General features: G+C 35.7%; 1 protein-coding gene across 4 annotated transcripts in view; it reads left to right on the forward strand.

Moving 5' to 3' along the window:
* The first annotated feature begins 236 nt into the window (after positions 1 to 236).
* LOC106879764 (syntaxin-6) overlaps positions 237 to 25,380 on the forward strand; it is a 157,059-nt gene continuing 131,915 nt past the window's right edge. For 2 of the 4 annotated variants that reach the window (XM_014929451.3, XM_014929449.3), the window contains exon 1: positions 237 to 479. Coding sequence is in view for 3 of the 4 variants with exons in the window: in XM_014929449.3 (XP_014784935.1) it covers positions 445 to 479 (35 nt within the window). In the remaining variant the exon portion in view is untranslated. Of the gene's footprint in view, positions 480 to 12,804; positions 12,856 to 21,383; positions 21,410 to 25,380 lie in introns of those variants that run through there. The other 2 variants (XM_089358732.1, XM_052971260.2) reach the window with 2 other exon arrangements.

Below are 25,380 nucleotides of genomic sequence, written 5' to 3' on the forward strand. Positions count from 1 at the left end.
GAAAAAAAAATCGTTTTCATTTTAAAGATAGGTAAAATCAGTTTTAGTCATAATGCTATGTCATATACCTTACTTTTATTTTACAAATATAAAGAATGAATTACAGGGAGTTAAAGGGTAAAAAAAAAAAGTTAAGTGCTCATAGGGAAGGGAAAATCCCCAGCAAAATTCTAAAAATAGAAATAATCCTCTGCTCGAATGCCGGAAATTCCAATGTGATGTCATAAATCATATGACGTTTTTGTAATTGAACTTCCGGCAGCAGTCAGTCCAGCTAAAATGGAGTCCCGGCAGTTGCTGAGTGACACCAAATGCTTGATCATTTAACTCCTTCACATATTCATCATATATATCTATGTGTGTCGCACACATATATAATAAGTACTTATTTGACGGACTACCTACTTTACATTATTTACATAAAACGGCTAATGTACATGAAAAATGCCACTCGAAGACCCGTTCTTTGTCGTCAGAGAGTGAGTAGATCTATTTATTATTTTTATTATTGTTATTATCACATCACTTATCCTTGGCCACATTTTTGGATGAGTATGTGTGTGCTGTTTTGCAAAAGAAAAGAAATGCAGCAAAATTCTGGGAAAGTGCGAAAATATGTAAAAGAAACGTAGAAAATATAAATACACAAAATATGTGAACACAGAAATCTTTTCGTAAGCTCTATCGTCTGCTTTTTTTTTCCGCATTTTTGAAATGCACGCGGATTAATGTTCTGTTCTCGTGTGTAGATTACTAAACACCAGTTATGTGGATATATTTGTAACTAGGACTGCGGTATATGTAATTTTACAAATACAGATTATGTGTCTAGACGTACGCATACACACACACACGCACATGTGTGTACACATATATGTGTGTGTGTGTGTATATATATATGTGTGTATATATATATATATATATATATATATATATATATATACGCGCGCGCACGCAAGCTGTATATATGAATTTACAAGTACTACAGTCTTAGATATTTGTATATCCGAATAGCATATGTGTGTATACACACGCACACATGTATATGTATGTGAGCGAGTATATATACGCGCGCACACACACACGTGTGCGTGTGTATATATGCGCGCGCGCACACGTCGTGTGTTGTGTATATATGTGATATATATCTGTTTAGTATTTGTTTCAGAGCGTGCGAGTCAAGTTGTTTTATATCTTACTTTTCTCTCTCTCTCTCTCTCTTATTTTCACAATGTTTTATAGAATGATTAATTTTTCCCTATCAAATACATTTTAAAGAAAGCTGAAGTGACGATTTCGGGCCGTATATTCTAGTCTATGTGAATATTTAGTTGTATCTGACAGATGTACTGAGTTTGTTTCGTCTGCCTGTTATAAGTAGAATAGAAACTGAAAACGGATTATTTAATAACTTTGATCCTCCCCATACATCGTCTTCTACGTAGTTAACTGCCTGTTCGGTTTATATATTTTCACACACGTCCTCCGTCTAATCGGATTTTTAATTGCTATTATATGATCTCGATCTCGTTAGAGTTGCGTTAATTGCCTCGCTTCTCGCTTACGTCTACACTTGTCACACATGAAATTTCCAAGTAAACAGCAATACAAACACAGAACACGCATTTCTTTCGCTTGCACATATACACATACACTGCCGTGTGTGTGTGTGTATATATATATACATACACACACACACAATTCGCAGAACTATTGCTGAATATGTATTAGGTCACTTACTGATCTCACTCTCTCTCTCTCCCCACACACGCACATGCACATATTAATATGTATAATGTATGTGCCTATGTGAATGTATGAGTATATATACGTTTGTATGAATGTATGCGTGTATATATGTATACGCGCACATACACAGACAAACCGAGAAAGAGAGATAGTCACGCCATTAACATGGGCTGTTTACGTGTTAATCGATCTTTGCAGTTCTTATACATAGTTATTCTTTGTCACTCATTACTCACCACGCCTTATAAACATTATTTAGCTACGCCGAAACAACTAGACAGTAAAAGAAACATTCTAAGGAAAAAAAAATAGTATGAATATTAGGGCTTTCCACATATTTTCCGAGATGTTTTAGGTTTCACGCTTATCTAAGAAACACGAATGGTTGGGGGAGTTGATGCAAATGTTGTAGCGCCTGTCTTTCTTAAATAATTCGTTCAGATTTCGCCTCGTTGATTGTTGTTATCGGTTATCCACTTAATAAGCTTTACGAAATATGTCCTACCTCTAAATGATTTTGTCTCTTGTGGCTTACATAGTTACTATTGTATTTTTGCCCCGGGTCAACTCTGATGAAGTAAATCTATGATTAAAGATGGTCCAAGCATGACCTCAAGGGTTTTTTTTTTCAATGTCTTGGATAACATTATCTTTTTTTTTATATTTTATATTTTATTTAAAGACAATCGGATGTGATTTAAGGGAGATCAGTCTGCTCTTTCTAGCGTGTAAAGGGTCCATGTAAATGCCCCTTCTATACTTAAGAATCAGAAAGATTTTGAATCAATTCGTTTATATCAGCGTTCTATCTATGAGACAAAGGTTTTTACTGAGTATAAAAAGTGTGTGTAACTCTGATATGACTAAGACCACTTTATGTAGGTATATATAAACCGTTCAAAGAGTAGTGAAGTAGAAGAAGCGAAGTGCCAGACGAAATGGTCAAACAATATTTTAAGCTTTCACTGGTGCCGGCTTCACTTTTCATTTCATTTCGTCAAATTCCCTTGGGTAGATAAAATCCCGGCATGTATGTACGCTTTAATATTTGCGGCCTTGTGCCAAATTGGCAAATCGATATATTTTTAAAATCACTGTGTGTATTATGAGTGCGTGCATACGATGATCAATGACGTTGGAAAGGATAAAACAGTGTGACCGCAGTACACATATACACACATACGCGCGCGCAGTGGAGTGCCGTTTTCAAGCAGTGTTGCGAGCTAGTTTAGACACGTTGCGGTATCTGGTTCGTGCCTTATGGTCAGAGCTGGAATCGCAGGGCTGTTTCTTTTAATATCTTTTATCGTTACTAAGTCAATACAGTAACTATTGGTTATGCATTATTGTAGATTTAATTTACCATTCACTTTTTCCCGGAAACAAATCTCTTGTTTAGATGATCATTTTCTGGATGGTTGCCCGTGTTCGTTATATTTGCTACCTTTCAACCATTTATATACATCTGTTCACATCACATATGATTCTCTTCAAATCTAGGACGTATCATCTGAATTACACTCAGTAATTGACTGGAGCTTTATTTTATCGTTCTCTGAAAAACGAACGGCTAAGTTGACCTCAGCGGAATTTGAAATACATACTCATTCACATACATACACTCACCCACATAAACTCACATACTCGCATACATAATCACACACACTCACACACGTGGAACTTATAACTCTTGTATTCTGACTATAAATTCTCATTTGTACCTATCATCATAGGTGCATTAGGATATATATATATCAAGAAATTTACTCAAGAACCTAGAAATATTAATTAGGTCTTTCAAAGAAAGCAAAAGAAACCGACATAGGTTCTCCAAATCCAGTCTATTAACAACACAGTGGAGGTTTGTAAGACATTCCAAAGATTCTGCAATCAGAAATGTTTTTAGGTGAATAGATGCACACACTTGAGTGCATGCATCGACTGTTCAACCAACACACGAACTCAACCACATATTTGCAAATACTGGGAACTCTCTTAACCCCAAAAGTTTTGTTCCTTTGTTAGTGACCAGCTTGAACTCTTCAGAAAAACTTGGCTAAAATTCAAAGAAAGATCATACATGCTTGCATACATACATACATGTATGTGTTGGCTGCGTCTCGTGTTTCCGAGCTTGCCATCCAGTTCCTGGGTGTTTGAACCGCAGATGGCTCCGACATACATACATACATACATGCATGTACGATTGTTTATATATTTCTCTACAGCTGAATCCTTTTGCTTTTGTTCATCAGGAGCAAATACAGTCTATGCCATTGATAAGGTTCTGCTTTAAGAACCAAAACATGATTTCATGTGCAAATTCTACATCTTAAAATATATTGAACACTACCAGTGCATTGAGGTTATTTTGACTGATGAATATGATAATGGTTTCAAATTTTGGCACAAGACCAGCAAGTTCAGGGGTGGGGCTAAGTTGATTATATCGACCCAACTGGTACTTATTTTATCAACCTCAAAAGGGTGAAAGGCAAAGTTGACCTCAGTGGAATTTGAACTCCAAATCTAAAGACAGATGATATGCTGCTAAGCATTTTGCCTGGTGCAGTAACAATTCTGCCAGCTCGCCATCTTAATTAATAGATATAATAATATCAATTGTACAAATGCAGAAACAAACAACATGCTTACATAGTACTCAGTATTAAAAGTATGGATAAATCTAAATAATTCAGGATTATTCTTTTGCTGCAGCTTCTTTTCAGTTCATCAAAAATAATTCTCAAACAAATTTGGTAGAATTTAGTGTATATACAGAACGTTAGTAGTTGAAGGATTGCAGGAGAAAACAGTGTAGAAAGAGGATGTAAGTGAGAGGTGAATGTTTGATGCATTTGTACAGTGACTTGGTTTGTCAGTTAAAGATTTATTTCTGGAATTTCAATGAAGAAACTACAGTGAAAACTCATTCCTGAAATTGTTCAGCTTTAATCAATATGTGTTATAATACAAATAATATATGAATAAATATCAAAATACATGGTACACTATTTTATCTTACTTGTTTATTGCTTTTTTACTTGCTACATCTGGAAGAAGGTGCAACTGTTACGAATTTTGAAGGCCTTCTGAGACCAGTGAGTTTGCTGCTAATGTTCCATTTACACTGCAGGAAAGACAGGAGCAGGGAGACGATTCCAAAGAGTTGATCTTTTGAGGAAGGAGGAAAGAGAATATTGGTTAATATAGAAGCCAGGTGTGTGATGGATGCCTCAAGAGATGGAGAGACAAGTGGATTGGGATGTTTCAGGGTTTGAGGTACATGACTAGCTGGCTGCAACGAATTGGACACTGTAAGGTAGAGGGGAATTATTTTGTCTAACATAAAACATGACAGCCTCTCTTGTGTTGATGCCTTGATAAAATGCATCCACTCTGGATGTATTATGAAAAGTGATCAGCTGTAGAAACCATACTAGAAATGAGAAATTGGAGAGATATTTGGTTCTCTGATCTGTTGGGTCTTGCCAAACTGTCCAGTGCAACATGCCTGTGTAGAAAGCAGATGTAAAATGATATACAAATAATCATTGTTTAACGTCTGTTTTCCATGCTGGCATAAATGGGACTACATTAAATATATATATATATATATATATATATATATATATATATAGAGTTATATATATATATATATATATAGAGTCACTGCCAAACTTTTCTTTGTAAAAGTTAACAGACATGTACTCTACTAAAAAGTATTGAGTGATCCTTTGATTAAAATCTTTTTATTTATAACTTGACATGAAAACAGACACTGTCTCTGTGTGTGTGTAATTATTGTATATGCACACATACATGTAGAGATAGTGAGAGAGACTTTCAACAAAATAACAAAGAATATTTAAAATATATACAAGCAAAATTGTAATAAAATATGCTTTATATCATTTAAATGTTAGATGGACTTATGAATCACTCTCTATATACAGGGTGATTGAAAAGTAACTCCCTATTTTAAAATACTTATAAATTATTTATCAATTGTAATTTTTATAAAAATATGGATATGAGAAGAAAGCTTTTAGTATGCACTAATATAGATGAGTAAGAACTTATGGAAGAAACAATATAAGTATCAGTGGAGGTAGACACATCTGTATTGAGTATATATGCATTTCCTTTACATATCTATTTTCTAGTTTCAATAAGAACTTCAGAAAAAAATGAGTAATTTAGTATCTACCCTTCATTTATAAACATATTCAACTGGAATTTCTGAACTAGAGTTGAAATAAATATACAGCCATGTTTTTCAATACGGATGAATTGATTCATTTACATCTGCATATATATAACATGCATACGCGTTAAATGGGATAAATCTGATAATGTACAGATGAATGCACACAGAAATTAAACGGTTCAAATGAACACAACACATATACACATGTAGAAACGAACATACAAGTATGGTAACAACTGAAACATAACAGCTAATGAGCGTGCAAGATGCTTAATTCAAATAAAATGAGAAAATGATTTATTACTATTGTGATTTTGACAATCAACAATTTGAGCTGGATTGAGGGACATTACCAGAGAATCATGGAAGGGTGAAACTATTAGGATTTATACTGAAGAAATATCCAGTTAAGAAATTGTAGACTCTGCATTCTAGTCTTGACATTTTCTTCCTTATTTTAGCTTCTGTTATCTTTATTTCTACTTTAAGAAGGAATGATCAGATTTGAGGAAGATTTAGCTGCTGTCATCTGCAATGACTTGGCTCAAATATATACCAATAATATACTGTGGTTGAGTTGATTGTCCATGACCTTTATTTCTCTTACAAAAAAAGGTTATTGTGTTATCCACTTCCTGGAAACATCAATATTTCCCCTACTATAGTGCAGTGAATTAACTGTAGGGGATGGAAAACCATATTAAATGTTTTATTAGTATGTGTTCGTTTGAAATGAAATGTTTGTATAGGATTACATTAACTCAGTGGTTCTCAGACAGGGTCCATATACAATTTTGTTGTTAAAATTAGTGGTTATATAGGAAATGAATGACGCTGCTTGTAGGACAGTGACACTCATTTACAACTGTCATGTGCTCTCAAGATGACACAAACACACATACATATATAAAATTGGCTCTTTTTTTCAGTTTCTGTCCACTCACAAGGTTTCCATTATAATACATTTACCCCCAAAAATCTATGAGATAACATGACATGAAAATGAATTTTAAGTTTTAAGATCAACCTAACATTCAAATTCAGGTTTGCTGGTATTTTCATTCTGCAATACACAAAATATTTCAACAATTATTTTTATACAATTCCTAATAATATTTAATTATAAAAACTTAAAATGATTTTTTAAACATCAAATGACTGAGGGGCCCACCCAAGTAAAACAGGAATCAAAGGGGTTCATAGGTAAAAAATTGTTGAGAAACACTGCACTAACTCATGGTTTGGCACTTACAATCAATTTTGTTGTGCTTCAGGGATTCCTAGCTAGATAAGTAACCAGCCTTTCTCTGGAAGTTTCCTACCCAAGCTATGGTTTGTCTTGTACCTACTCAATATGACAATTTGTAAAAATAGGTCAAGAAGATATTTTTGAAAATCTATTGTTGCCGGTGTGTTGCATTATTTTATTTTCCTTTAATCCTACCAGGAGGAATAAAATAAATAGTGATGTACTGGAGTCATTTCAATCAACTATTATACATTTTCTTTCCCTTGTCATTGCATCCTTCTACATTATTATTATTATGCTAAAAAGCAAAAAGGCATACATTAATACTACATTATATAGAATCTATTACTGAAGAACATTGTCTAGGATAAACACACACACATAGATTAAAATCATACAGTTATAGAAAACATTGACTAATACATAGGTAGTTGCATATAAACATCCATAATGTAGGAAGATAAAATTCTTATTCTTTTGTTGTTTAGTTGGATAGCTAGTCTGGCTGAAGATGGTATTAGTTTGTCCTCAAAGTCACTGGCCAATTTATCTTTGTACTTCTAATCTTTGCAAATTATAATCAGTTATCTTATGGCGTTCAGTTTATCAAAACAATCATTATAGTTTTCTTTCTTTTTTACTTATTATTTTTGGAAGCTATTTTGAGCCTAGAGTTCATAAAGGACGAAAACACTTACAAATCACATGATGGATAAAATGAAATAAAATTACAAAGAATATCTGAAATTGTTAGAGAAAGATTAAATTTTCTATCGCTTTCTTTTTTCTTTGTGTTTATTTTTCTCTATATCATCCTAAATCTTTACCTACCTTTTAGATCTTAATGAATATATTACTCCTTTTCCAAGCTCTCTTTTCTTCACCCTGATCCTCAAGATAATGAGATAATGGTGGAAGAAAAGTCCAAAGAAGGATTGAAAAGTAGTAGCTAGATAGTTAGTTAGATCAAGCCTCAAAGAGCAAGGCCTTAACCCTTTAGCATTCAGATTTCTTTATCAAATGTATTGTTTATTCACATTGTTTGGAATTATGGCACAAACGTAGCTGTGTAGTAAGAAGCCTGCTTCCTAACCACATGGTTCCAGGTTCAGTCAGACTGCGTGACACTTTGGACAAGTGTCTTCTACTATAGCTTCAGGCAGACCAAAGCTTTGTGAGTAGATTTGGTAGACAAAAACTGAAAGACACCCATCATATATACATATATATGTATACATTTGTGTGTCTATGTTACCAGTGTGTTTATGTCCCCATAACTTAGCTGTTTGGCAAAAGAGACTGATAGAATAAGTACTAGGCTTACAAAGAATAAGTCATGGGGTCAATTTCTTCAACTAAAACCCTTTAAGGTGATGCCCCAGCATGACCACAGTCAAATGACTGAAACAAGTAAAAGAAATAAAAGAAATATCTTATAATTTCAAGATTTCAATGGTGTGTTTGTATATTTTTCAATGACATTGTCAGGTAGATGTGAGAAGCTAGATTTGGCTTAGTTTTAACGTAAAACAGGTAGAATATTTAGGCTGGATATGGCTGGATTAAATATTAAAGGGTTAATGAATGAAATGATCAAGATGTATAATGAAACAGCCAGTGTAGAAAAATAGACTTTAAAATGATGATGATTTAAACAGTCATAAAATACTTGTTTAGAGTTATTAAAGGATGATGATGATGACGTATATCATCAGGTCATTTCAGCCGTGTAACCACATGCGTGCTTTTCCCAGACTATTCTTTTCCTTCTCTCCGAACCTTTCAAACATCACGCCCCATTGTTTTTCCCATCTTAAACTGAGCATCAACCTAATGTGTTAACTATGTATATCCTTTTGACTTGTTTTTGTTTTCATTTTTGATTTGCCTATATACATATATAAGTATACACACACACACACACACTCTCACATTTTATATTTGTACAAATCACTTTGATTAAAATGTAAACCGTACTTTAAATTTGTATTGCCAAAGACAAGTTATTTCAGAATTTATGGAGTCAATTTATTCTTGAAAATCTTGTGCATCCTACAAATGGTGACATGCATAGTTATTCACTATTCAGAAATGTTTAATTTTAGGTTTATAGTTTTCTCTTTGTTCATTAACAAAAGCCACAAGGTTTTATTATGGCTTTTGAACTAAAATATATGTTACTTTTATTATCTTGTTAAAGTATATGTGTGTGTATTTGTGTATTTATATATACAGACACATACGTATTCATGTACATAAGGAACACATCTTTTTTTTTTCAAACTTATATTGAAAACATGACGATGTTCAAGTTTGATTAATGATTTTTATTTTGTATTCCCTTGTTAGTCTTTTGTTTAGTTTGTTACAATAAACTTCCTAGGTCCATCAATGTTTCTATACCTTTCCAGTTTTATCTTTTGGATATTGGTGTTGTATAGCTCTAGATCAAAGCTGATTGAGCAGGTATTTGGCTGAAGAATGTTGTAGCATGACCCACAGATTCATCTCCTCAGTTATACTGTCTCTTCCTAGCTGAAGGTCATACTGCACATTCTAGCATACAGTAAAAAATTGTATGGGGTGCAGCATGATAGTCCAGACAAACTGCATCATCTCAAATGTCTGGTCTCTCTTATACGCCTGTATATTCTAATGGTGGCCACATGGAAGTAGGCAAGGTGGAGTGCATCAGTAGCTGTTCTTCTACACTTATTGTTTGTTTCTGTATGTTTTTTTTTTTATGCTTGTCAAGGCTGAGCTAGAATGATAATGTCTATTGGTTGTTGTTGTGTTGTTGGAGTAATGCTCCGGGATTTTGTAGTTGTACTCAGATGTTTAGTGGTGATTTTTTGTTTTTTTACATAATGACACAGACTGTATGTCTGTGTGTGGTGGTGGTGGGGGGAGAGGTTAAAGCATGCTGTGGCAACAAACTGTGCCCTTTGCATGTCCAAGTGGTCTAAGGCAGTGCTTCTCAAATTATCTGATGTGGTGAACTGGCAGTTTTTTTTTTTTTTCCCCAATGTGCCACGGACTGGTAATATTTCTTAGTAATATTAATTTATACCGGAAACAATATATTTAATGAATATAAATAAAAGTTGATTTTTTTTTATCTTATATTTATTTTGTAAACAAATAATACGATATTACATAAGCATTTTATAATGTTTCTTTCTTTTCTGGAAACTCGCCGTGTACCGGCAGCTGATGGCTCGTGGACCAGTACAACATTCTTCAGCCAAATACCAGTGCGCCATACAACTTTGAGTAGCACTGGTCTAGGAGATTTAAAAAAGGTTGGAATAGTTATGCAGCAGTGTCTGGAGAACAGTAGGAGGATGTGTGTGTGTGCTGTCATTTATGTATAAGGCTATCTGCACACATTCTGGGTATGTGAAAAGGCTGTATCAGTAAAGGTTGAAAAGAATGAGTAAGAAGATGTATGTTTGTACTCTGTTTGGTATGACTCGGATTCTGCAGGTGCTGTTTCTGTATATTACATAGGCTTGGCCGCCTGATGAGTAATTTGCTTGTCAGCATTTTGTGTTGAATGGATAATGAGGAATGGAATTAAAAACTTTGCTGATGTAAATGCTAGTTAGTGTGTGTTTGTGTGTGTTATTTGTAGTTGAGGCCATCATTAATTGTCTGTGTTCGTCTTGTGAGTAGGGTGGTTCTTGGGCATAGTGATTGGTATCTGAGTGTGATCTGGAGAAGAGGATTTGTGTGTTAGTGATTTTAAAGATTAGCCTTTCTAGACTATTTGCAAGCATGCATATGTGGGTGATAGTTATTTGATGTTATTTCATTTGGGATTTGGTAGAGCTTTAGATTTGTTATAATTTTTTTCCAGCTTTAAGAATCAATGAATTTGATGAGATTAGAAAGAGTAGTTGGGGAGTGCAGTGATTCAATCATGCTGCTAAGTGTTTTAGATGAACAGGTGTGGTTTTGTCTGGCCTGATTTTTGAGAAATGTCTGATCAAGGTATTTGATTGACATTGTAGTGTATAGATACTATTTGAAATTATTATGGCTACTCTGTAAAGTGGTTGGCACTAGGAAGGGTATCCAGCTGTAGAAACCATGCCAAAGCAATGGAACTTGGTGTGGCTCCTAGCCTTGCCAGCTCCTGTCAAACTGTCCAACCCAGTGGTTCCCAAACTTTTCAGGCTGCCGCCCCCTTGGCACCCAGGCCACATTCCTAGTGCCCCCACCCCAGCTAACCATCACAAACATTGACCTCTTTCTGAAGCAAATTCAAAGCAACTGTATTTCACAAATAAAACTTAACCTAATGAACCCATTATTTTGTTGTTTTACATGAATCACTACCCTATTATTGCCCCACTTTTTACATGAATCGCTACCCAATTATCACCCAACTTTTCTTCAATACCCCCTTAGAATTTTCCACTGTCACCAGCAGGGCATTACTGCCCACTTTGGGAACCACTGGTCCAACCCATGCCAGCATGGAAAACAGACGTTGAATGATGATGGTGGTGGTGGTGGCCACCGTTGTTATTGATGCTGCTAATTACCATATATAGTGTGTTTTACTATTAGTTTTGTGTTTTATGTTCAATATAAGTGATTGCCAGTTGTTTTATTTATGCTTTTTTTTGGTTATTTCATTATTTAGTTGTTTGATGCTGACTTTTATTTCAGTTGTGTGTATTGTGTTTGAGGTTGGCTATTTCTGGGATTGTAGTTTTTATGTTGCTTTGTGTGATATGTTCTTTTGATGTGTTTGTAATTATTTTATTGAGTGTATGAACTGCAGTGTCTATGTTGGTGATCGAGTATTGTTGAATTCTAGAAAACTTAGTGGAACTTGTTCCATTGTGTTATTTTTTCTTTTTTCTTTTTTTTTTTTTTGAAGTTTGTAAAAGTGTATTAGCTTTCTTCAGTGTTGTGTAAATGTGTTGTGATAATGAGTTTGTGGTCCAAGGAGAATTAGGGAATTATTTGCCAAGTTATTTCGAGAGTGTAGGGAGCAAAAGGTGATATCTGAGGAAGAGTCGTTGCAGTTGGCATGGTAAGATATCTTGGTGTGGTTTATTTAGAATATAGAGTTGAGTTGGGATGATACTACATCGCTTGTCTATTCTATCTGATATCTAGGTGGTGTTGTGTGAATGTTAAGTGCTCTATATGGAGTATATAATCTGGTGGGATTGGTGGTGGGGATGGAGTTGATGGTATGCACATGTTTATTGTATTAATGTGCTTTGTGTTGCTAGTTCTTTTGTATGTTGAAAGCAACCTGTGTTTCTGCTGTAAAGTTGTTTCGAAGTAGCTTATGAATGTCATTGTGATATCTATATAGTGAATGCAAGATTTTTATGTATGTTATAAGACCACTACAATTGTCAAAAGTGTCTGTCTACTTTGGTTCTAATTTGGAATGTTGGCTGTTGTCTTTCACTTGTAAGAAAGTTTCTTCATCTTGTAAGAAATGTTGGCAATGATAAGTTTTTTTCACTTCCTTGAAGATGTTTTTAATGCTGTTTGTCTTGTGTCAGACTTTCAAAGTTTATTTTTGTATGTGTTACATTTATTTTTAAGTATATTCTGTGCAGTTCTGTTATTTTGAAGGCACATAATGGTACTTCCTGCTTTTAATGTTGTTGTTGGTGTAAGTATTGTTTTTCTTATAAATTGTATTTTTCTGAAGTGTGGAGTTTTGTGTGTATTTTGATTATTTTGTAAAAAGAAAAAACAACTTATCTTTGTTGTGCTTTTGTTCTTCAGTTGTGAACTATGCATGCTGAAAGATAATTTTTACATGTTGAGTTTATCATTCAACTGATACTCTAACCATGACTATCCAGTCTTTTTTTTTTTTTGTACATACTCAGTATTAGTCTATTATGTGTGTGTGTATGTATATATATATATATATATATATATATATAATAGTAAGGTAATATTTGTAGAAGATTTAAGGCAGCGAGCTGGCAGAATCATTAGCATATTGGACAATTTTGTCTGACTTTATGTTCTGAGTTAAAATTTTGCCAGGGTCGAATTTGCCTTTCATCCTTTCAGGGTCGATAAGATAAGTACCAGTTGAAGACTGGAGTCAATTTAATCAACTTATTCCTTCGCCCAAACCAGCTGGCTTTGTGGAAAAATTTGAAACCCATATTTGAGGAAAATTTTGCTGCTATTTCTTGCAGGTTGAGGAACTGAATAGAGGTTTCCTCTTTAGCTCATATGAATGAAGTGATTGTAATGTGGGTTGAGCAGCAAGGATCATGAGAATAGTGTTACAGATTAGGCAGTGAGTAGGCAGAATTGTTAGCACACTGGGCATAATACTTAGTAGCATTTCGTCTCTCCTTACATTCTGAGTTCAAATTCCACCAAGGTCAACTTTGCCTTTCATCCTTTTGAGGTTGATGAAATGAATTCCTGTTGAGCACTATAGTCGATGTAATTGATTAGTCCCCTCCCCCAAGTATCATGCCTTGTGCATTTAAGATTTAACTGTTGATTCCAAGTTACTTCCAGCAATCAGTAAATGTTCTCATCTGTCTATCCATTTTACAGGTTTGTTTTAAGTGTTTTATTAATTTATTTTTAATTTAAGGCTATTTTCTTCTCACCTGTAGAGTTTATTGTTTAACCCCTTAGAATTTGGATTGCTATATCAAATATCATGGTTTTTTTATTCACATTGTTTTGAATTAATTATACATTATTTCATTGCTTGAAAATTTTGATGATATAATTGTATATTTTTAGAATGACATTGTAGAATAGGCAGTTGAGATCGGATCCGGCCAGTTTGAACATAAAGCAGATGGGATATTTGGGCCAGATATGGCCAGTTTAAGTGCTAAAGTATTAAATCAGTTGTACACAAACCAACCAATCATTACTCGAAAAAAAGTCTGTGAAATTGCCTTGATGTTTTCCCATCCCTATGTCCTTATTACATCTACTTTCCTACCTTTCTATTTCCACTTTATCATTGACCTTCTGTGAAACTGCATCTGCTTGATCAACCATTCTTCTCATGTTGCAAACCTTTATTATCAAGTTATTGTTGTGCAGTTTCTTTTCACATTCCTTTTCTGTAAGTAACCCTCTCCTCAAGCTACCCTTTATGTCCACCTGAGCCAATCTTACATGTGTCTTTTTATTTCTTACCAACCTTACTAATTATCCCTCCCTGTTCATCTTACTCTAGGCACAATGTTTATGAATGAATGAAAAAAAAAAGAAAGGTAAAATGTAAAACATAATTACTGAAGCTATTTATAATCTCAGGGCTGAGTGCTGCACCATTTTGCTTTTGTTTAATAACCTCTGCAAACACATTTTCCAGCTTTGTGTGTTAAAGTATTAAGCAACATTCCTAGATTATTGTTGTTTCTTATAAAGGTAAATAAGATGTTAACAAATGAAACCTGCAACATACTTTCAATTTCAGGGAAAATATGATAGCTGTAACTTCTTATATCCTCAAGCTGTTAGATCAGGTTATGAAAGTTACAGAGAGGGTCATAGCCCAACTAATTAGGGAGCGAATCAATTTAGATGAGATGCAGTTTGGGTTCGTGCCAGGTAAAAGCACTACTGATGCCTTATTTCTAGTGAGACAGTTGCAGGAGAAATACCTAGCTAAGGATAAACCTCTGTACCTGGCTTTCGTTGACATGGAGAAAGCCTTTGACAGGGTCCCCCGATCCCTTATCTGGTGGTCAATGAGGAAACTTGGGATAGAAGAATGGTTAGTGAGAGCTGTGCGAGCCATGTACAGAGATGCTGCCAGTAAGGTGAGGGTTGGAAATGAGTACAGTAATGAATTCCGGGTAGAGGTAGGGGTCCACCAAGGTTCCGTCCTCAGCCCCCTCTTATTTATCATAGTCCTCCAGGCAATCACAGAGGAGTTCAAGACAGGTTGCCCCTGGGAGCTCCTCTATGCTGATGACCTTGCCCTAATTGCGGAGTCACTATCAGAACTAGAGAAGTTTCAGGTGTGGAAGCAAGGTCTAGAATTGAAGGGCCTTAGAGTCAACCTAGCTAAAACCAAAATCCTAATAAGTAGGAAGGTAGATAAAACACAAACCCCTTCAGGTAGATGGCCCTGCTCAGTATGTAGAAAAGGAGTAGGTAGTAACTCTATAAGATGTACCCGGTGCAAGCTATGGACACATAAGAGGTGCAGCAACATCAAAGGCAGGTTAACTAGCAAGTTAGTTTTTGTTTGTGGCAGATGTTCAGGTGCAATAAAGACTGTAAACAAACAGGAAACAACTTCTATCGCATTCCAGGGTGAAAAACTAGAGGTAGTCGATAGCTTCCGCTATCTGGGCGACCAAGTTAGTAGTGGGGGTGGGTGCGCTGAAAGTGTAGCTGCTAGAATAAGAATAGCCTGGGCAAAGTTTAGAGAGCTCTTACCCCTGCTGGCGACAAAGGGACTCTCACTCAGAGTAAAAGGCAGACTGTATGACGCATGCGTACGAACAGCCATGCTACATGGCAGTGAAACATGGGCTGTAACTGCTGAGGACATACGTAAGCTCGCAAGGAATGAAGCCAGTATGCTCCGTTGGATGTGTAATGTCAATGTGAATACCCGTCAGAGTGTAAGTATCTTGAGAGAAAAGCTGAACATTAGAAGCATCAGTTGTGGTGTGCAAGAGAGACGATTGTGCTGGTATGGACATGTGGTGAGAATGGATGAGGATAGCTGCGTGAAAAAGTGCCACACCCTAACAGTTGAGGGAACCCGTGGAAGAGGTAGGCCCAGGAAGACCTGGGCTGAGGTGGTGAGGCAAGACCTTCGTACATTGGGCCTCACCGAGGCGATGACTACTGACCGAGACCTTTGGAAATGTGCTGTGCGTGAGAAGACCCGGCAAGCCAAGTAAGATCGTTGCCAGTGCCCCTGGACTGGTTCTTGTGCGGGTGGCACATGAGATGCACCATTTTGAGCGTGGCCATTGCCAGTACCGCCTGACTGGCTCCCGTAGGATTTTCGAGCGAGATCGTTGCCAGTGCCCCTGGACTGGCTTGTGCGGGTGGCACATAAAAGACACCATTTCGAGTGTGGCCGTTTTCGTGCGGGTGACACGTAAAAGCACCCACTACACTCTCTGAGTGGTTGGCGTTAGGAAGGGCATCCAGCTGTAGAAACTCTGCCAAATTAGACTGGAGCCTGGTGTTGCCATCCAGTTTCACCAGTCCTCAGTCAAATCGTCCAACCCATGCTAGCATGGAAAGCGGACGTTAAACGATGATGATGATGATGATGAGATATATAGATAGATAGATATACATATATACACACATACATACATACATACATATATATATATATATATATATATATATATATAGTGTAGTATATATATATAGTGTAGTATATTGCCACTTATATTGCTTGTTTTCACCTTTTCGATATCAGTGAAGAATTTCACTGGAAAAGTAGATATAAGATTGCCAGGATTTTGTCTCTCTCACCTAGGTCAGTAGCTATCGAACGCCGACGAAGGGAAATAACCCTGAAATCCGGATCCGTTCGTGCTGCAGCTCGTGGTGAGAGGGATAACTTCCCTTGGCAAACAGGACACAGTCGTGTGTCGATAAGCCAGCTGGAGGAGATGTCCTCCTGGGGCTAAAAGCAACAGTAACATCCACCCCTAGGGGTCAGCCACACTTAAGTGGCAATATACTACACTTTATCGTGCAGTTACTGTTAATACTTCATTTAGAGAATTAACATTACACATATATACATATATATATAACAATTGCAGCGTGGAAGGTGTTTATAAGCCATTAAAAATAACACACAAAAGCCGTCAGATTCACTTCAACATTTAAATTTAATTTGTCAAAATATTTTCGTTGCTTTGAGACCGCGGCCTGTTCACTGACAAAATTGTGGATTTGGTAGACGGAAACTGAAAGAAGCCTATCATGTGTGTGTGTGTGTGTGTCTATGTTTGTCCCCCATCACTTGACAACTGGTGTTGGTGTGTTTACATCCCCGTTACTCAGCAATTTGTCTGATAGAATAAGTATCAGGCTTAAAAAGAAAATAAGTACCGGTGTTGATTCATTTGACTAAAATTTTTCAAGGCAGTGTCCCAGCATGGCCACAGTCTAATGACTGAAACAAGTAAAAAGTAAAAAAAAATAAAATAAAAAATGGCAGGAGGAGTGGATTTTGAATGAGCAACCTGTGAGCATGCAGTTCAATACAATATTTACTTTAAGTCTTCAAGTCAATGTAAAAAGTGGATATTGTGAAGAAGAGGACATTGAAGGTTGAGTAGGTGATACTTTGTTGGAGCTAGTTTAGTGATTCAGTGCAGTTTCAACTTGAAAATTTTGTTCTCTATTTGAATCCAGTTGGCTTTACTTTGCTTTTTGTCTGTAAGTTGTTTTTTTTTACTCAGAGCTGCTTGAGACAGAATCACCCTACCAGTCCCCACCGTCATTACCCTACATATTTGATATGCAATGTAGGACAAACAGGATGGTGCAGCTTTACATGTCATGGCCAGATAAGCGTTTATTTAATACTATTAACACTCTCCATGTTGTTTTTTTTTCAACATATACACTAAATCGCCTGCATGTACACACAGACATTTCATAACATACCAGCCTAGGCACCAATCTATGAATATTCTAATATGGTATACATAACTTGCATACACTGTAAGTTATGTATAGTGTCCCTTAAATTCCTTTCAGCTAAAGGTTGTAACAATTTTATTTATACAAACCAGCTCACCACTAACCATTGGAGCTATAGAAATTGTTGACTTAAGACCTCCCTTTCCAATATTTCCTCGTCCAGTTATCCCATCTGTTCCTTCCCTATATTTTTTGTTTGAAATGACTGAAAAACAGTTAACTCTGAGAATTTAGCCATCTCTTTCTAAGCAGTCTTCTAAAGATTACAATTTTAACTTTTTATCTTTTTATGACCCCAAATTTCTCTTGCACTTGTGAAGGAAGCTGCTGTTACAAAAACTAGTTTTTTTCCCTCTCACTACTGTCATTTGAAATTAGATATTTTATGCTAATGTTTTTAGAACTACTTTCTTATTCATCTGTATATTTTTACTAAATCAGCAATTGCATAGCAGAGTCTGATATGTAGCAGATTTAGCTGTTCTTTCTAGTAGGCTGAGTGATTATATAGAACTTTTCTTGTTGGCTTGGCAAGACTCTAGTTAACTGGGCTAATGAAATCTAGCTGATGAGTGTGTTGATAACTAAAACATTTTCTTTTCTTTCTTTTGCATGAATAATGTCATAAATGCAGAGAACACTCAGTGTTTAGAAGTAGCATGATGAATATATTATACTGGATGTGTGCTGCCTGTCTTTTAATTTTGTTATAAGATTACATCATTCAACATGTGCCTCTAGAATATGATTTACGGGAGATTTGGTAGCTATCACCAGCTGGTCAAGTTACCATCTAGACTAGTACTTTGCAAAGTAAGCAGTGCCATCCCATGGTGGTGCCAGGAAAAATTTAGATAGATACTTGGAACGAAGGGGATTGAAAGAGATATATGCATTTGTACAGTATGTTTTTTAGTTTTCTATTTAAATATTAACTTTTAAAAGATTTAATGTGTTATTGTGATAAACTGCTTATTAGCCACAAACATTTCTAATAGTGACAGCATCAAAAATAATTATAGACTTCAATATGTGAATGATCAAATGAAGAAATAAACAAACCCAAATATATACCACATATGCATGTAAATTACAAACAACTAAAATATAGTTTAAAAGAAACTGTCAAAAAAAATTTGTGGTTATTTCCATACATGCAATAAAGACAACCACTGCACTTGTACCTTTAGATAACATCCTGACTTGTATGTGAATATATATATCAATGTGTATGTGAATGTGAATACATATATGTGTATGTGAATATATATATCAACATACAAGGGTAACAGCCAGGAGATCCAAATATAGAAAGTTTGTAAGCTTTAAGCAACCTGTGACAGTTATAGAGAACAAAAAGTGGACAGTGCACAATCAGGAACAATAACAATTAATTGGTATTGAATGTTACACACTTTTTCTCATATCAAAGTTACGAGGAAATTCGATAAGCTGATAGTTTCTTTATAGTTCATGGTTTGCAACTAGAGTTACTACAAATGCAATTAAGGTAATCTCAGCCTGATGACTAGCTAAGTTGAGCACCCCTCATTGAGTAACTATTACATCAGAGGATCAGCTAGCTAAGAAATATATGCAGCCTGCATTTCACCCATTCCACTCACTCAATATGGATATATATATATATATATATATATATATATATATATATATATACACATACATACAGGTGGCCCAAAAGTAAGGTTTACAGTTATTCAACTATATCTTTTGCATTCATATATTAACCATTTAGATCTTAATTATGAAAAAGTATGAAACCATTATTCTATGCTAATTTAGTTAATTTTGTCAAGCTCATAACCAAGCCTTTCTACAGCGTTGGTTTGGAAGACAGGGCAGCATCGAATGGCCATCACGTTCACCTGACCTGACACCAACAGATTTCTTTTTTGGGGGCATTGTAAAGAACAAGGTTTATGAGAAGAACCCCAAAACAGTAAGTGAATTAAACGATTACATTTCTGATGCATTCACTGAAACTGATGGAGATTGAAATTTGTGCTGCACTGTGTGTCAGAGTGTTCTCAAGAGGTTTGAAGAATATTGCAATGTTGAAGGAGGACATTTTGCACATCTGAGAGATTAAACATTGTCTGTTTAAGATGTGCATAAACAATATGATTGTAAGATAGAAATTTAAATGTAATACAATGTTTTAAAAGAAATTTAAAGTGCCTACATGATAACTGTATACCTACTTTTGGGCCACCCAGTTTATATATATATATATATATATATATGAGTGGCTGTGTGGTAAGTAGCTTGCTTACCAACCACATGGTTCCGGATTCATTCCCACTGCGTGGCACCTTGGGTAAGTGTCTCCTACTATATATTATTGCGCTGGTTTGGACATGTGGTGAGAATGAATGAGGATAGCTGCGTGAAAAAGTGCCACTCCCTAACAGTTGAGGGAACCCGCGGAAGAGGTAGGCCCAGGAAGACCTGGGCTGAGGTGGTGAGGCAAGACCTTCGAACATTGGGCCTCACCGAGGCGATGACTACTGACCGAGACCTTTGGAAATGTGCTGTGCGTGAGAAGACCCGGCAAGCCAAGTGAGATCGTTGCCAGTGCCCCTGGACTGGCTCTTGTGCGGGTGGCACATAAGATGTACCATCCTGAGCGTGACCGTTGCCAGTACCGCCTGACTGGCCTTGTAGGGTTTTCGAGCGAGATCGTTGCCAGTGCCCTTGGACTGGCTCTTGTGCGGGTGGCACATAAAAGACACCATTTCGAGCGTGGCCGTTTTTGTGCAGGTGACACGTAAAAGCACCCACTACATTCTCTGAGTGGTTGGCGTTAGGAAGGGCATCCAGCTGTAGAAACTCTGCCAAATTAGATTGGAGCCTGGTGTAGCCATCCGGTTTCACCAGTCCTCAGTCAAATCGTCCAACCCATGCTAGCATGGAAAGCGGACGTTAAACGATGATGATGATGATATATATTATATATATATATATATATATATATATCATCAGTAAATCATAAATATGAAAGAGAAGTACGCTTTAAGTTATAGAATAGAAATTAGATAAAGGTAGTTATGGCTGGTCTATGAGGGTACCCTTGGTTCCACATCCATAAAGCACTTTACAGCGTTTCTTCAGACCCTAATCTGGGTTTGGGTCTGAAGAGATGCCGTAAAGCTAAGAGCTTTATGGACATAAAACCCAGGGTAGCCCCATAGACTGGCCATAACTATCTTTATGTAATATATATATATAATATGCATATGTACATGTTTAAACAGTGTTGATTTTAGCTGTGATTGTCATCTGTTAACCTCATAATAGATATATAATATATAGACATGTGTTACCTTGTATGTGGGCAGAGAAATCAATATAAGTGTGTGTAAGCAAAGAAACTACAACTGTGACTCAGAATATAAAGATATAGCTATGGAGCATATGTGAGGCACAAAGAATGTATACCTGCTGAAGCTTAGGTCAAACAATATTGCATCAAATATTTGCTTATAGTAGAATGATTGGATGATAATATGGTAAGTTCTCACCCACTTTCAAATTAGTTGTAGGAGCATAATTAATCTCGCCTGATATTACATATATTCACATTAAAAATGGGTGGGGAATATTTCCTACCAAGAGGGTATGTAAAAGTGATTGTAAAAGATAAAAAGAAGTTAGTTAAAGAAGTTCGAGAAACACCAGACATAGAGCTTCCCATGTTATATCTTTTAAACTGTAGATGTGAGTGTGGTGTGTGTAAATTGTGAACAGCTGTGGCTATGTGTAATGTTTGTAAATAAATATTGTGTGTGTGTATGCTGTTTGTACATTGTGTATAGTCTTAAGTAGTGTGAATGGTTTTGTAAAGTGCTTAAAAATTGTGCGTAGTTTGTAAATTGTATATGCATATCAACTCTAATGGCATTCCAACCATGACCATTCTGTCTTTTGTATTGTTTTTTTAGTCATTATATCTAGAATAACAATATCCAATATATCTTCAAAAAAATTACAGGGAGTAATTTGAGGTAGCTTTGGTGATTATTGGAGGTCAAGTAAACAATGCAAGTGCCCCTTTGCAACATCTGAAACTGTGTGAAAGTGTGTATTATGTTTGCAAATGTGTGCTGATGCAAATATGTTTACATTAGGATGCCGATTGCCACAGTGTGCGTTGTATGTATACATGCATGCATGTGTGTTTCTGTTTTTCTTTTGTTACATTCGTAGTTCAGCCTTTATGACCACATACTCGATATATGTGTGTGTTTGTGTGAATGAATTATCTTCATCATTGTTTTAACGTACATATTCTATGCTTGCATGTATATGTGTATGTCGCTCAAAGATTTATTATATATATATAAATGTATGCATGTGTGTGTGTGTGTATGTATGTATATATATATATATATATATATATATATATATTTTTTTTTTTTTCTAATCCTTTAATCCCACTGTCCCCTACCCATTTCTCCTCTTTCCATGTGACCGGTGTCCAGCCACCCATGATCTTTCTTTCTTGGCCTGACTGCCGACTGTTGACACGTCTTGTGTCCATCTCCCATGTTCCTGCCTTTAGGCTTTCATCCCATACACACCAGCTCAAGTTGAATCGTTCTCAGTCGAAAGACGCCAGTTGTTATTTCTTGTTGTTTGTATTCGTAATTTTGTACCATGTTTTTCCTTTCTTGTTTGTTTGCTTTTTGGTTTTTGTTGCCGTACACATTTGCTAGCTTTCTTACAAAGGGTCTAATGCTCTTAGCTTAGACGTTTTTGGAGATAACCAGATCGAACCATCTCAAGTGTAACTGTCCAAAATGGTCGTGACTTCTGGTACTTGACTGAAGAAAGAAAGCCAAGAATGACCCGTCTTTTTTGCCTGTCCTTCTAATTTTTGTGTCTCTTGTCTGCCTTTGCGTTATCTATTTGTCTGAATGTTTTAATGCCCTCTATTGCGTTTTTGTTCCATTTATTTATATATATATATATATATATATATATATATATATATATAAATTTGTGTGTGTGTGTATATATATATTTATATATATATATATATATATAAATTTGTGTGTGTGTATATATATGTGTGTGTGTGTGTGTATATAAATGTATGTGTGTACATATATATATATATATATATATATATATATATATATATATATATACATACATTTATATGTATGCATTTGTATCTACTGTTCTTATACAATAATATTGTTGACAGTGACTTCAGCATTTCAGCTGGCTAAACCGTTGTCGGGCAATAGGCTAGCTGGCTGAAACTTCAAAGTCACTGTCAACAGCATTCTTGTAGAAGAAGAATAAATATGTACTGTACAAAAGTATGGAGTAACCCATCAGATTAATGTAAAATTGTTTTTATTATAACTGAACATAAAAACAAACATAATGAATATATGTATGTATACATCTATCTGTCTGTATATGTGTGTGTGTGTGTGTGTGTGTGCGTATTTGTGTGTGTACATGTGTGTAGATATGCTTGTTTGAGATACACATTTTGCTGGAAGATTGTTTTTCTTTAGTAATTTGTGAAAATATGTTAGTCTTAGTAATAGTCTTATGACTGTAATCCCTCCAACACCATCACTATCACCAAAACCAGACTGGCAACCACACCACTGCCACCACCACACCACCAATTCATTTGTGCATTAAAAATTACCACCATCGCCACCACCACCATATTTATCGCTTCTGTCACCACCAACACCTCTTATCAGTTATTCTTACTGTATGTAACTTCATCCACCACTTCAGCCACCATTACTACTGTGACCACCACATTGAAAACAGAATTAAGTGTTGTTAAGAAATATATTTATTTTCATTTTTCTTCGAATTTAATATAATTTTAGAACATCCCTTGGAGATACAGAGCACAAACAACACTGCAATCATTTAACTACCAACAACCACTTCCTCACCACCACTTAAAGGACATATAACAATATTATATTGAAGAACAGTTATGTTAGCACTAACAAGAACATCCCATCTGCATCCGTGTTTGTTATGATGATCATCATCATCAACTTGAGCAACAATATTTTCAACATCAGCACTATCAGCTTTGTTGCTGCTCAATGAACAGTAAGAGAAATAATACCGCTGCCATCATGGTCAGCACCATGGCACCGTCACCAGAACCACCATCACCAGAACCACCACCACCACCACCACTGCTACTATAACCAATGCCACATCACAACTGTTGTCTTTGACATCATCTTAACTAATGCTATTTCTACTATTTTAACTACCACTGTCAGAGCTACAACCATCAATGCACCACTATCTCTGTCACCGTGAATACCATTGCTACTATTACTGGCATCTACTGCCTTCTGCTACCACCACAAAAGCAATTTACTTGATATTTCATTAATATATTTTCAAAACTTATCACCTGGAGGGGAAATATTCTCTGTCTTAATGTTGATTACTGTTTACATAAGTTCCTGTTGTTTATTTATCACTCATTTCATTTCCACCCCTCCTTTATCTTGTTTGTCTTTTTTTCTACTTCCGTTTTTGATTCCCCCCACTCTCTCATATCCATTTACTGTTTCTCTTTACCTTCTCTTTTTTTTGTCTTCATTTCTTTTTTTTTTGTCTTCATTTCTTTTTTTTTTTTTTCATGCTCTTGTCATTTCCTTTTCTCTTTCTCTCCAGTTTCCTCTCAGAAAACTGCTACCATTACCAATGCCACATCACAGAGTTCCTCTCTCTTGCTCTAGATTTTTTTACAGTTTTTATATTTGAAATCTTTTTTACTCTACAAGGAAGGAAACTGATATTGATATTTTTAAGATCCTTAATTGAAGAGTCATCATCATCATCATTTAATGTCTGTTTTCCATGCTGGCATGGGTTGGACAGTTCATGAAATAATAAATATAGTTATTAAAATTAGCTCTAATGTATTACTGGTACTTTCCTTTAATGACATTGAAGGTAGATATTGATCATCAAATTTGGAAATGTTCAGCAACAATCTATGAATTCATCCCTCCCTCTTCCACTGGGAATAATGTATTGAGGAAATCCTTAGAGCAGTGCCTTGTGGTGTTTAGACCTAGCTCTTTATGTCCTGCATCCAAATCGTGCAGAGGTCAGCTTTGCTTTCAAATTTTCAGAGTTGATGAGATAAATATCAATCAAGTATGGAGTCAAACAAATGAACTAGCGCCTCTTCTAAATTTCAAACCTTGTGCATATGCTAGAAGCAATTAGAGTGGTGGATTGGCAGTAGCCTTAGGACACCAGACAAAATGTGTTATGGTATTCAGCTGTGGATCTTATTGTTCTGAGTTCAAATTACACTGAGGTCAAATTTGACTCTGATTCCTTTGGGGTAATTTTTTTAACTTCTTTTTGCTGCTTCTGTGGATACCGTAACTCTCTATCACCACCCAATTTCATTATTATGAATTTGGATTGGGAACATAATCATAGTGAATCTTTCATTAAT

The sequence above is a fragment of the Octopus bimaculoides genome, chromosome 10 (assembly GCF_046866305.1).
Source record: "Octopus bimaculoides isolate indiv1 chromosome 10, ASM4686630v1, whole genome shotgun sequence".
NCBI lineage: Eukaryota > Metazoa > Mollusca > Cephalopoda > Octopoda > Octopodidae > Octopus > Octopus bimaculoides.